Raw genomic sequence first — 14312 nt, forward strand, 5'->3', positions numbered from 1 at the left:
GGATTACACAGAACTACCCTAAAACTATACTCATATTCACCACGGTATAAAACGGGAATGTATTGATGAAAAAATTATCTGTTTTTTTGCAACTTGACCGGAAGATGTCATTAGATCCATAGCTATAATATTTAATATAGTTTCAGCACTACAAACACCGGCATGTACCCCCATTTCATTACAGCGCTGGCACAAACGGCCATACGCCCACAGCGACGCTCCGGCGGTCAATGAGTTAAACAACTGGAAACAAGGGAAACATTTAACCAACCATTATATTAGTTATTTGTAATAAATACCATTCATTCAGTGAGGGCTTCCATCCAAAAGTCTTTACAGCACTGTGTGAAACTATCCGTTGACCCAGGCAGAAGAAACCCTACACGTTTTGAGACGTCCTGCCTGAGGACCTGACCTTTGCCAGATCAGATATTCAAATCGGCATATTTGAAATCACAAGTTTTTTTTAAATTATTGTCTTCTAATTATCTAAGTCAGGGGTTCCCAAACTTTTCAGGCCGGGACCCAGAAAATAAGGCGTCAGAGAGCCGCGGCCCAATGCACATCGTCTGGCTTTTTTTTTTTTTTTTTTGTCAGGCGGACGATTTTTTAAGCCAAATATCACTTCAATACTATTAAGTTAATTCAAGTTAGTTATTCATTTATATGTGCTATTTATGAGAGGGCTAACTTGTTGCAAAATAATAATGATAATAATAATAGCCTCATTAAAATACTATTGTTGCTTCGGTTGTTTTCAGCGTTTTATGTGCATAATCTGTTATTTAGTTTGAAATGTTCGTTGAAATAAGTAGATTTTTCGTTTTTGTTTATTTATTAAGTTAATATAAAACCAGATAGTCGCTTTTTAGAATACAATAGAATAGAATTTTAGAATACAACTAGAAACACTGTCCTGGCCTGCTTCTAAGTTCAGTGGCCTGACAAAAAAAAAAAAAAAATTATAAAAAAAAAATTGGAAATCATCTCGCGGCCCTCCCGTGGCTGCTCGCGGCCCACCTTTGGGTCGCGACCCCGACTTTGGGAACCACTGATCTAAGTATCATGGCGCCAATACAATGCTCTGGATGAGATGGACTGGACCTCACACAGTGTGGTCTGACCGACGTCTCTCACCGTCTCCATCTTGCCGGCACAGTACTGGATCCACTCCAGGTAGACGTTGCAGAAGCTGGCGCGGGTCACACCCTGCAGGCAGTGCACGTAGTCCTCGTCGATCTTGACGCTGAAGACCTGAGGGTCGCGCTCAATGTGGTGCCACTTGGTGTAGGACTGTAGAGACTCCTGCATGGTTTCATCCTTCAGCCAGTCACACAGCTTAGGAGACTGGACCAGGTAGTAGATGATGCTCTGGAGGGGGCGGGGGGACAGCAGGGCTTCATCATACAGCCCATTTTAGATGCTGCGTGTGTGTGTGTGTGTGTGTGTGTGTGTGTGTGTGTGTGTGTGTGTGTGTGTGTGTGTGTGTGTGTGTGTGTGTGTGTGTGTGTGTGTGTGTGTGTGTGTGTGTGTGTGTGTGTGTGTGTGTGTGTGTGTGTATATTTTCTGGGAGGGCTGGACCCAACTAATGCTGCCATTGTCAATTCAGACAGACTACATTTCTCTCTCTAACAGATTTACAGAGATAACCTGTACATCATCTATAATATGACATACGAAAGCTTCCAATCAGTATATATTTTTTCAAAAAAAATCTCAGCTCATTAAAACCTTTATTTCCCCCCACCCTTCGATTTAGTGTTCGTGTTGGTTTCCGTCGCCTATATACAATAACCTCGTGCTCTCCGTCGCCCCCTACCTTCAGGTAATAGGTGATGAGCAGCTTGCGGAGGTCGTAGACCTGCAGCATGGTGGCCGCGTTGTTCTCGCTGATGCTGTAGCCCTCCAGCAGGTACTTGGTGGCGGTCACCTCCCAGGCCAGCCAGCGCAGGTTGAAGGCGGCGTTGCAGGACAACACGTGCGGCAGGTGGCCCGGCTCGCAGCAGCAGCACGCCTCGTCCTCCTCCACACCCTCCGTGATGGCCTCCACCTCCCGCTGCTGGCAGTAGGTACCTGGGGGGGGGTAGAGGGGTGGAACCAGTCAGTCAGTCAGTCAATCAATCAAACACGTTTAAAAATATATTTAAAAAAAAATATAACTGAAAAGAAGAAACTAGAGAAGAGAGGAGATGAGATGAGAGGAGATAGGAGAAGAGAAGATTCAAGGTTCAAGAGATTTATTTGTCACATACATACACCACGAGACATAGTGTGGAATGAAGGTGGCCATGCCCGCCTTGATTGTGCAAAATAATACAAATAATAATAGAATAAAATAGAAGATAATAAATAATAAAAGGTACAAGGTAGATAAAATACAATACAATGCTAAGCTTACGAATTGAGGTAATGAGTCCTATATACACTACTATACAATATACTATACAATATAGTTATGCTATATGTAAAGAAGAGAAGAGGAGAGGAGAGGAGAGAAGAGAAGAGAAGAGAAGAGAAGAGAAGAGAAGAGAAGAGAAGAGAAGAGAAGAGAAGAGAAGAGAAGAGAAGAGAAGAGAAGAGGAGAGGAGAGGAGAGGAGAGAAGAGAAGAGAAGAGAAGAGGTACCTGGGGTAGATGGATAGAGCCAGGCAGGCAGGCAGTCAGTCAATCAATCAATCAATCAATCAATCAATCAATCAATCAATCAATCAATCAATCAATCAATCAATCAATCAATCAATCAATCAATCAATCAATATAATAAAAAAACAGAAAAGAAGAGAAGAATAGAATGTCATTGTCCAATTAAAATCCTACAATCAATCAAACAGTCAATCATTGGGAAATAATCATTGCTGACAACACAGCAGAGTCTGTGTGAGACTTGAGACATGCGTAGAAATCTCTTGCTTCGTAGTTCGTAGTTTAATACCTTTTCCATTGCAAATGAATGCATGACTACTGTGCCTATGAACTTCAGCCCTGAACGTCAGCAAAACAAAAGAGATGATTGTGGACTTCAGGAGGTCGGGGGTCAAGGACTACAGCCCCCTCAGCATCGACGGGGCACCGGTTGAGAGAGTCAACAGCTTTAAGTACCTCGGAGCCTACATATCCCAGGACTTGACATGGACCACACACATTGACAGTGTTGTGAAGAAGGCACGACAACGCCTCTACTTCCTCAGGCGCCTAAGGAAGTTCCAAGTCAGTCAGAAGATCCTTAGGAACTTCTACTCATGTACAATAGAGAGCATCCTGACTGGCAACATCACCTCCTGGTTTGGGAATAGCACTGCACAAGACCGTAGCAGACTACAAAGAGTGACACGTTCAGCCGAACGCACAATTGGAGGGGGGCTTCCCACCCTCCAGAACATTTACAACAAGCGATGCAGGGGGAAGGCTAAGAGAATCATCAAGGACTCCAGCCATCCGAACAACTGCCTCTTTGAACTGCTGCGGTCAGGCAAGCGATACCGGAGTCTTAAGGCGAGCACGGAAAGACTCAGAAGAAGCTTCTATCCCCAGGCCATCAGGCTGCTAAACGAACAATAAACACTATGCAACAACCATCAAATGCACACAGCACACACACCCACACGCACACACTCACTTAAACAAACAACACACTGCAGCACCCACTCTCCACACTTTAGATCACACAAACACACTTTATATTTATTGATAAAGGATTTGCACTACAACTCGTACACCTACTGTAAATTGTACCTAAATTGCACCTCATCCCATTTCTGCCTTGCACTATATAGTATTGTATATTAGTACACTGCATAGTATTGTATATTATATGGTAACTCAGTTACGTCTATTATGCATCGAACATTGTACATATGTCTATACTGAACACTGTGACCTCATTTTTTTTACTTCTAATTTACATGCTATACTATGTTATTTTATTTCATACTTATCTTGTCTTGCACAGTCTCTGGAGCGTAACAGTAAGAAGCATTTTGTATAAAAGTATTCTGTACTTCTGTATGACAACTATTAAAGAAACTTGAAACCTGTCTCTGAGCTGGAAGGTGACCCATCTGTTATGTCACATATACTAGTCCGACCCCATCCCCATATTCATTAAATTAATGAATTAATGAGTGTAAGAATGAACGAGTGAATGAACCGACAAAACAAACAAACGAACGAGCGAGTGAGTGAGTGAGCGACTACCTCTGAACTCGAGGCCTCTGAGCTGGAAGGTGACCAGTCCGTTCCCGATCTCGATCAGGTGCACCAGGGCGTTGAGGTAGTCGGACGCCAGGATGAAACAGTCTCCGGCGCTGTAGTTGCCCCAGCGGCCCAGCAGGAGGTCCCCGCACAGCGAGTGCTGCAGAGACCGCGTCAGGTACTCGTAGAAGATGGAGTTCAGGTTGTTGTCGTCACAGCCTGGGAGAGTGGGACAGCGTTGACATGTAGAGTAGGGCTGGGCGATATAACGATAGCGATAATTATTGCGATATATTTTAATAATCGATATCAAAAGAAAAAAAATATCAGGAAAAAAAATATCGATTTTTTTTCTTCTGACCTGCAACATGACAGTTTTAAAACCAGAGACAGTGGACAGACTTGTCTTTCTTGCCTGCAACTTAATGTAATGGCTTTGCTTGTCCAAATGACAATACTGACCAAATTGAGATTTATTTTTCTCTTTTATTTTGTTTGCTTTCTAATTTAAAATACAGTTTGAAACCGTCTGTACACAGTAGGCTATGTGTGCTAGCAGAGCTAGTCTCCAGTCACGAGTCATGGTGCACATGTGCGGTGGTTTGTCCACCAAAAAAGCGCCAAAAGATAGAAAAGAAACTAGCAGAGCCAGAACTGTTCAACTCCCAGCAGAGAAGCCGGTTTACTTTCGCTTTCAAACCAGCTGCAGCCTGAGAACTGGCGTGTGAGGGGATGTAACACTAAAGATGGCGGCAACGACAAAGAATTGCTGCAAAATAAACATACATCTGTTGTTTAAAAAATCTTATTTCTTTTTAATATATTCGATCATTTTTGGCCATATCGCCCAGCCCTAATGTATAGTATGGTTAGTATGGGACTGTCCTAGACTAAAGACATCCTTACGTCATCTAATAGTCATAAGACTTTCTCGAGTCATAGGATTCGACAAATCTGTAACATTTGAGTTCCCTGTGTGTGTCAGTACTGTACAGTGAGGATGATGATGTGAGTGCAGTGTAGTGTCAGTACTGTACAGTGAGGATGATGATGTGAGTGCAGTGTAGTGTCAGTACTGTACAGTGAGGATGATGATGATGTGAGTGCAGTGTAGTGTCAGTACTGTACAGTGAGGATGCTGATGTGAGTGCAGTGTAGTGTCAGTACTGTACAGTGAGGATGATGATGATGATGTGAGTGCAGTGTAGTGTCAGTACTGTACAGTGAGGAGGATGATGATGATGTGAGTGCAGTGTAGTGTCAGTACTGTACAGTGAGGATGATGATGATGTGAGTGCAGTGTAGTGTTGTGTAGTTGCTACAGTTATTACCAGTCTCCTTATCCACCTGGGACACCAGTCTGCTGTTGGAGTTGTCAATACGCTTGGTGCTGTAGAGGAGAGAGAAGACACAGCTTAGACTAAAAACTGTACAATATAGGTTTTAGACCATACATAAGTTAAATGATGGAAGGTCTTACTTAAAGGAATTACGGGACATTATGGGAAATGCGCTTACTGTTTTCTCCAGTCAGACAAAAAGATAAGATACCAATTTTCTTTCTGTGCGTTTAGTAGAAAGCTATCTGGCTGCCAGCTTGCCTACACTGTAAGAAATAAAAGCTGCAAGAAAACGGTAAATGTCTGGCATCAATGGTTTCCAAATACTTCTGGTCAAATTACAGTAAAATCAAATACATTTACAGATTACAACCTTTATTTAATGGTTAATATTTTGATAAAAGGTCATTTACTGTATGTGTATGGTATTTACACTTAAAGTAGAACAACAAAGGTAATCTGTAAAATAATACAGTGAATTTCCTGTGAAAAAACATTTATTTTTACAGTGTAGCTCAGCACAACTGAATGGAGGCAGGTACTGTAGCTGTTGGCCAAAAACTATTCTCTGGACGCATCATACAAAGCCAAAGACCTATTAAGTCAATAGGAATGTTGAATAAAACACTATAGGCCAGTAGTTTAACAGTCTAAAACCTGGTACTCCATTGTGTGAGTACTCATATTACTGAGTAATGTTACGTTTAGCAGGTCAATATGGCCATCTGTTGTTGCCTATTGGGCTTTGCCATGTTGTTAATAGTTGCAGCATAATGGCATGTATTTGATGCTAAATGCAGTACCTTTGTTTTTCTGGACAATATTTGTCATTTTGGTTATTTATTTAATTTAAAGGGGAACTATCTTATAAATGGCCTTTTTGAGTGTTTAGCATTGTTTCCTAGCTATGTGAACTTATATTAATATGATCTATATCTCTAATTCTCATATTGGCGCATTCTTCCAATTCTCCTCTCACAATATTCACCCTCACTGAACTGAGTCATCTGAAAATGTGCTGATTTGTGATGTCAGAGAGACTCAGCTGCATAATAATGTGGCTGTGTGGCATCAGGTACATGATGAGCTGCACACAGTGGTTGGAGCCCAGCCTCAAAACGGCTTAAGATTTTGAGGTAGAAAAATGCTGTTTTTGAGGACTTGATTAGAAATACAAAACAATGAATAAAAAAAATAATAATTACAGAGGTGTTCCATAGACTCACAGGAATTGTGTAAAAGTGCCCAAATAGTGAAAGAAATAGTAAAATAGTTCCCCTTTAATAAACACACATTAGTGGGGCGGCTAAGTGGCGCAGTGGGCAAGGCACCACTAACGCAGGAGATGCTGGGTTCGAGCCCAGCTCTCGGCGTTGCTACCGGCTTGGCTGGTCGTTCATACTAACACAATTGGCAGTGTTAGGGGTGGGAAAGCCGGTGGGTGGGGATTGGACGTTGTGGACAGCGACTCCTACAGGTCGGTTGGTGCGCCTGTACAGCAGAATCAGGAAGTATCGGGGGCAGCGTGAGCCTCCCACGCGTTACTCCTCGCCACTGAGAGATCGCGCTGTTCAGGTGAAAAGATGCGACAGCTGCCTCCTCGTGTACCGGAGGGGACACGTGATGCAAGGCTTGGTCCTCACTGCAGCCGACCAGTGGGACGCTATATAGTCTAACAACGTTCGAGACGGGGGAGGGGAGAATTGAAGGGAGGATTGGCGAGGCGAAATTGGGATGGGAGAAAAATAGAAAAATAAGGAGAAAAAGTGGATACAAAATAAAAATAAACACACATTTGCATAAAGTAAGCATACCTGTCCACTCCCATGTTAATAAGAATATTAAACACTCTTCTGTTGCTGTTGTCAAATGTCAAAGCGGTAGCCACAGTGAGATTGCAGTTGTGTGGTCATGGCGTTTTGCATGAGTTGTGAAATGGCAGCGTGCCACCGGTGCTGTGGAAATACGCATCACAGGGAGCCAGAAGGTGATTTAGAGACTCTATGGCAGAATGTGCTGTGACTGGAGTTTTACACACGTTCCATCTCTAAACACAGACAACATGGTCTAAAAATACACCTGCCGGCTCTAGCCGGTTTCATGTCAAATAAACAGGGTTGATCCAACACAAATGCATCGCTGTGGCTCTCTGATGTATTTCTGGAGCGCACGCTTTCAGCCCCGTCTGCAGATACAGTCGTTCTCATCAATAAATGAGAGAGACTGGGAAGATGGAGGGGTTAGGGGAGGGGAGAGAGAGAGAGACCTAGCTGAGCACTTAAAGCGCTCTCTCTCTCTCTCTCTCTCTCTCTCGCTCTCGCTCTCTCTCTCTCTCTCTCTCTCTCTCTCTCTCTCTCTCTCTCTCTCTCTGTTGATTCTAGTTCTATTCCTATTATTCCTCCATCCCTTCCTTTCCACCTGCCTCCCCGCCGGGGGGGGGGGTGTCTTACTTGTAGTTGCGCTCCCAGAACTTGACGGGCCGTGGGTAGGAGGAGATGAAGATGGCGCTGCCCAGGAAGGGGGCCAGCGGGGTGTAGAACACGGTGGTCAACAGGGTCTGGAGCAGCAGCATGGCCGAGTCTGGACACACACACTCGCCGTCAAGGAACACACACACACATACACACAGATGTTCACACGCATACACAGATGTTCACACATGCACACACACACACACACACACACACACACACACACACACACACACAGATGTTCACACGCACACACACACAGACACACCCAATAACACATTGACACACACGCAGGCTCATCGTCAAGGAACAATGAACAGAAACAGATATACTCACACTCAGACACACACACAGTGACACAGACATCTCTATATCACAGGTAAAGATATCACAGTCCAGTGTCGCAATATTTTGACGGGGTCCTTTGAACTCTCACCTCAAGATATCTGAATGTAATTGGATAAATCAATTAAATGTATGCTTGTTCCATGCAGTTGAGTTATTCCTTGTTTTTGTCTTTGAGTTGTACACATTGGGTATAGCCTACCCGTAAAGCTGCAGTTTAAATACCCTGGTGTATAAAGGGTATACATGCAGTTTAAATACCCTGGTGTATAAAGGGTATACATGCAGTTTAAATACCCTGGTGTATAAAGGCACAGAATCACCGTAAAGGCACACTTTGGGTCTAAAGAAATATTCTGCATGGAAACAAGCAGGCAGACTCTGGCCCCTGACATGCAATAGATTTTTCAAAGTGGCCCTTGAATAAAGTTGAGTATCTCTGTATTGCATAACCTCACACACACACACACACACACACGCACACGCACAAACAAACAAATGCGAGGGTCCGCAGGCGCTGGTGAAGGATACGAGGCACCGCGAAGGGCTGTGCAAACGCATGGAAGGCGCTGCCCCAGGCGATCTGCCAGGGGGCAATGTAGACCAGGATGAAATGAAGCTTCAGCAGCAGCTCGCGCATCTAGAGAGAAAGACACATGGACGTTAACCAGTATACACATACACGGACGATTTGCCCACCGGCACGACACAGCATTTTGCAAGCGTCTACCGGCTTTATAAAACAAATAATATATAATACATATAATGAAAAATTAAAGCCCTATTTGTTGACATTCGAATGCCACCTCACCCGACCAAATCCGTTCAGTGGTTCTCGAGTTGCATGCCAATATGTCAGGTGTGCGACTTTGTACATGCAAGTGTCAGATTGCCACCCCTGACTCCCGAGGCTCTGGAACTGTCAATCATTCGCCAATTGCGAAGATTATTGGACAGGGTTGTAACCAATGAGTGTACGAGCAAAAACAGGACGTGAAAAACACATGGAATGCATTGCCGTCAATGAGGAAATGGATTACTGGAGAACTTTTATTTTTTTACACAGTTTAATCGATTTTTATGACATTTATTTCATTATTTATGAAAATAAATTGCTAGCTTGCAGTCAGCAGTATTTGTTGGCTTCGATTAGGACTAAGAATGTCAAAAAGACATTTCTTAATTAATATAGAACAGTTTGGACAGAGAGTGCCACTCAATTCCACTTGAATAGGGAAAGTGAAACTGAGCAGACCAGATGACAGGACTTGGAATAGTTCAGCTGTGCACATTTTGCCCTCCTGGGAAAGCTTGAAAGATGAATAGTCTCATCAGGCAACCCTTTGAGTGAGACTTTGTCAACATTTGGGGGGGGGGGGGGGGGTGTATATCTAAACACTCGAGTACTGAATACCGTTTAATCACCCCTGGTTGGAACAGCTGATGGTTTACAAGTTTAGTGTCATTCTCAGTGATCTCAAAGACCTGCCACACTGCAGACATATTCCTCCCAACAGGAAAGGTTTTACATTGAAACTGTATTAATAGAGGCATATTGGATCTCTTCTTACATGGATTTCATATGAACCCAGTTATATACACACATGGTATGCATATGTGTGATTAATTACCAATCATACCACCATAACCTGCAATTGTTTTAATTGATTGTATACCATGTTGGGTTTTATCTATTGTATTTTATATGTATTTATTGTGTATTATGCTCAACGAAAATGAGGGCTTGCAATGACTTCTCAAGTTGAAATAAAGATTGAAGGAATGAATAAGACAAACTACATTAAATGTTTACTACATTAAGTGGATGATATCAACGTCTCGAGGACTGAAATCATGACATTTTGTGATGACAATTGAGTACCTCAGATAACTCGGTTTTAAGTTTTTAGAGCAACAATGTTTTCAAACTTTATTATCTAAAGAAGTGTTGTGTTCAGTTCACTCATACAGTAGTTGAATTCACACACCAAGTGATTTAGATTAACTTCACAATTGCAAATACATGGGCTGTCCAAAAAATTTCAAAACAACGGCATAGGAAGTCCTTCATTCCGACAGCCAGCCAGAAATCACTGTGCCTCACTGCATCACTGAGCACAGAGTGACAGTACAGTCTGGCATAATCTTCCTGGACCTTTACTTTTAAAACAACACTTTACAATGACTTATTACTGTACATTTGACTGTATATTTTTGGCTGTATATTTTATATTTTAGAATGTATATGTAACGGATGGTATCGTGAAGCGCAGTCATGAAGGGCTGGGGTGAGTAGCGGTGCTATGGGTTAAACTCAATCTCATCCTCAAAAGACACGTTACAAAGCAGTGAGTTCAGTTCTTGGTATAGCGGTCTGTGCTGTTGCACGCGCCGTGGGAGATCCGTGTGCGAAACTCCCTCGGGGCATCGAAGTTTGAGGTGACGTTGTCACAACCGTTACATACATACCAGAATGTATACCCCGGACCGTATTCTATTCTTTATTCTTATTTTTATTCTTATTCGTGATTTTTTTCTTTTTTACTACCTAAATGTTTACTGTTTACTGTGAGGGATCTGTAGTGCTGAATTTCCCTCGGGATAAATAAAGGATTTCGATTGCGATTACCAATTCAATCATCTCACTCGGTTTACATTTAAAGTGATATCGCTTTGCGCCAAGATCCATGTTGCTACATTGCAATGATAACATTGGAGCAAGTGAAACGAGCATCTAAGCTCTCTGTGACATCTCCTGCACAGAGATTCAGGCTATTTGACATGCAGATAGATTCATCTGAATCTAAGTAATGACAGATTTAAAACAATAAGATAAGATAAAGCTTTATTCATCCACGTAGGCAGATTCAGATGTCATAGCAGCAACAGCAATGGCAGTGACGAGAAGGTATAAGGAGAGGTACAGGTAGGAATACAGATAAAAACATGCATCACACAGGGAGCTAAGAAAGTTAGAAATGACAGGCTGCTACCCACAGCAGGGCCAGAAGAAGGCAAGTTGACCACAATTATGCAAACTAATTATCTCAAATAATCCCGATCACACGATTAACTGATTATTGCAGTAGCCCTAATCACGTTAATTTGCAGATCCAACTGTGAGTACTTAAGTTGGCACTGATTCCAGTACTACGGAATCAGATACTAGTCCCCTCCATACTCATAGCCAAGCTCAGGGACCTGGGCTTGAACTATGACCTCTGCCAGTGGGTCTTGGACTTCCTGACTGGCAGACCCCAGGTGGTGAGAGCAGGCAACTGCACCTCCTCATCCATCACCCTCAACATAGGGGCCCCCCAGGGCTGTGTTCTGAGTCCCCTCCTCTACTCCCTGTACACACACGACTGTGTGGCTCAGCGGAGTAGCAATACAATCATCAAATTTGCTGACGACACAGTGGTGGTGGGCCTGATCTCTGCCAACGACGAGAGGGCCTACCTGGAAGAGGTCAAGGTCCTGGCGGGATGGTGCCAGGAAAACAGCCTCTCCCTGAACGTCAGCAAAACAAAGGAGATGATTGTGGACTTCAGGAGGTCGGGGGTCAAGGACTACAGCCCCCTCAGCATCGACGGGGCACCGGTTGAGAGAGTCAACAGCTTTAAGTACCTCGGAGCCTACATATCCGAGGACTTGACATGGACCACACACATTGACAGTGTTGTGAAGAAGGCACGACAACGCCTCTACTTCCTCAGGCGCCTAAGGAAGTTCCAAGTCAGTCAGAAGATCCTTAAGAACTTCTACTCATGTACAATAGAGAGCATCTTGACCGGCAACATCACCTCCTGGTTTGGGAATAGCACTGCACAAGACCGAAGCAGACTACAAAGAGTGACACGTTCAGCCGAACGCACAATTGGAGGGGGGCTCCCCACCCTCCAGAACATTTACAACAAGCGTTGCAAGGGCAAGGCTAAGAGAATCATTAAAGACTCCAGTCACCCGAACAACTGCCTCTTTGAACTGCTGCGGTCAGGCAAGCGATACCGGAGTCTCAAGGCGAGCACAGAAAGACTCAGAAGAAGCTTCTATCCCCAGGCCATCAGGTTGCTAAACGAACAATGAATGAACACTACACAACAACAACCACCAAACGCACATAGCACACACATCCACACGCACACACTCACTTAAACAAACACACTGTAGCACCCACTCCACACACTTTATAGCACACACCCACTTTAAACAAACACACTGTAGCACCCACTCCCCACACTTTATATTTATTGATGAAGGATTGCACTACAACTCGTACACCTTACTGTAAATTGTACCTAAATTGTACCTCATCCCATTTCTGCTTTGCACTAGATAGTACTGTACATTAGTACACTGCATAGTATTGTATATTATATGGTAACTCAGAACATTGTACATATGTCTATACCGAACACTGTGACCTCTTTTTCTTCTTCTAAATTACACGTATACTATGTTTGATACTATCTTGTCTAGCACAGTCTCTGGAGCGTAACAGTAAGAAGCATTTTGTATGAAAGTATTCTGTACTTCTGTATGACAACTATTAAAGAAACTTGAATCATTGCAGCTTCATACAGAGAGATTTGTTGTAAACGTATTGTTGCCTGGAGGATTTTGATCACATACTGGTATGTTGTCCTACAGCTACACTGTTTTCTGTCACTAGAAGCACTGCTACGCCCCTGTCAAAATCACAATCACAGCCATAACAGTGGGACAGTTATTTATAACCCACTGCCTAAATATACCTCTCAAGGTCTAGATACCACCAGAGCAGCACACACATACACACACACACACACACACCATGCTTTCTTCCCCCTGTATCTTGATTAAATCATTCTCTTATACACCCACACACACGTACACACACACGCACAGTGTCAGTGTTTGTGTGTGGTGTGTGTGTGTGTGTGTGTGTGTGTGTGTGTGTGTGTGTGTGTGTGTGTGTGTGTGTGTGTGTGTGTGTGTGTGTGTGTGTGTGTGTGTGTGTGTGTGTGTGTGTGTGTGTGTGTGTGTGTGTGTGTGTGTGTGTGTGTGTGTGTGTGTGTGTGTGTGTGTGTGTGTGTGTGTGTGTGTGTGTGTGACAAAACTCTACCCCTCACACTAGGGTACGATTCTGACAGTGCTGGACAAAGCACACTCTCTCTTTACTTAAGTAAAAGTAGAAACACCCTGATGGAATAGCACTGTGGTGAAAGCTGTTCATAAAAAAATTTACTTAAAGGAATACTTCCCACAAAAATTATAATTTGTCTATCAATCACTCACCCTGTGATGCATTGCATTCAGGACATTCTTTTTTTCTTTTGCATGCCTCCATGGTGAACGTAGAATCCTCCCCAAAGAACGGTAGCCATACTTGATGAATTGAATTAAGATTAAGTTTAACAACAGCAAAGCGATATCAAAACATCCATTTACAAACGCTCAAACACATGGTGCGGTATAATGTCAGATAAATCTCTCATTTATCCAGTCGTATGCTCAGTACTTCCCAAACACATTTGGGTTAAACACTCTCATGCCGGAACAAGTAGTGTGCTCAGGAAAACTGACCTCACGTCGGTTTTGAGCCAAATTTACCTCATGTCAGTTTTTCTGAGCACACTACTACTATGTTTTTGTTAAAGTTTTTAGAGAAGATGCATGTGTTTGGGAAGTACTGAGCATACAACTGGATAAATGAGACTTGGATTATACTGCACCGCACGAGTTGTGAGAGAGTTTGTAAACTGATGTTTTGATATAGTTGTGCTGTCTCCATTAACTTAAATTCATCAAGTATGACCGTTTCTTCTACATTCACTGTGGAGGCATGAGAGAATTCAAGTCTTCACCCGGTGAGTAATTAATATACAAATGATCATTTTTGGGTGAAGTATTCCTGTAAAGGTAAATTATATTTAATGTACTAGTATTTAACTTTAAAAGTACACATTCTGTATGTCATTCTTTTT

The 14312-nt window shown here is 42.9% G+C and overlaps 1 protein-coding gene across 1 annotated transcript in view; it reads right to left on the bottom strand.

The window, feature by feature from the left end:
- Positions 1-14312, bottom strand: part of pcnx2 (pecanex 2) — a gene marked incomplete at both ends in the record, with an annotated part of 92605 nt that overhangs the window by 25003 nt on the left and 53290 nt on the right. The window contains 6 exons of the mRNA XM_084322019.1: positions 1138-1371; positions 1820-2073; positions 4194-4409; positions 5522-5580; positions 7981-8110; positions 8878-8986. Of these exons, the coding sequence (XP_084178145.1) occupies positions 1138-1371; positions 1820-2073; positions 4194-4409; positions 5522-5580; positions 7981-8110; positions 8878-8986 (1002 nt within the window). The remainder of the gene's footprint in view (positions 1-1137; positions 1372-1819; positions 2074-4193; positions 4410-5521; positions 5581-7980; positions 8111-8877; positions 8987-14312) is intronic.

The sequence above is a fragment of the Notolepis coatsorum genome, assembly GCF_963971535.1.
Source record: "Notolepis coatsorum genome assembly, chromosome: 9".
NCBI lineage: Eukaryota > Metazoa > Chordata > Actinopteri > Aulopiformes > Paralepididae > Notolepis > Notolepis coatsorum.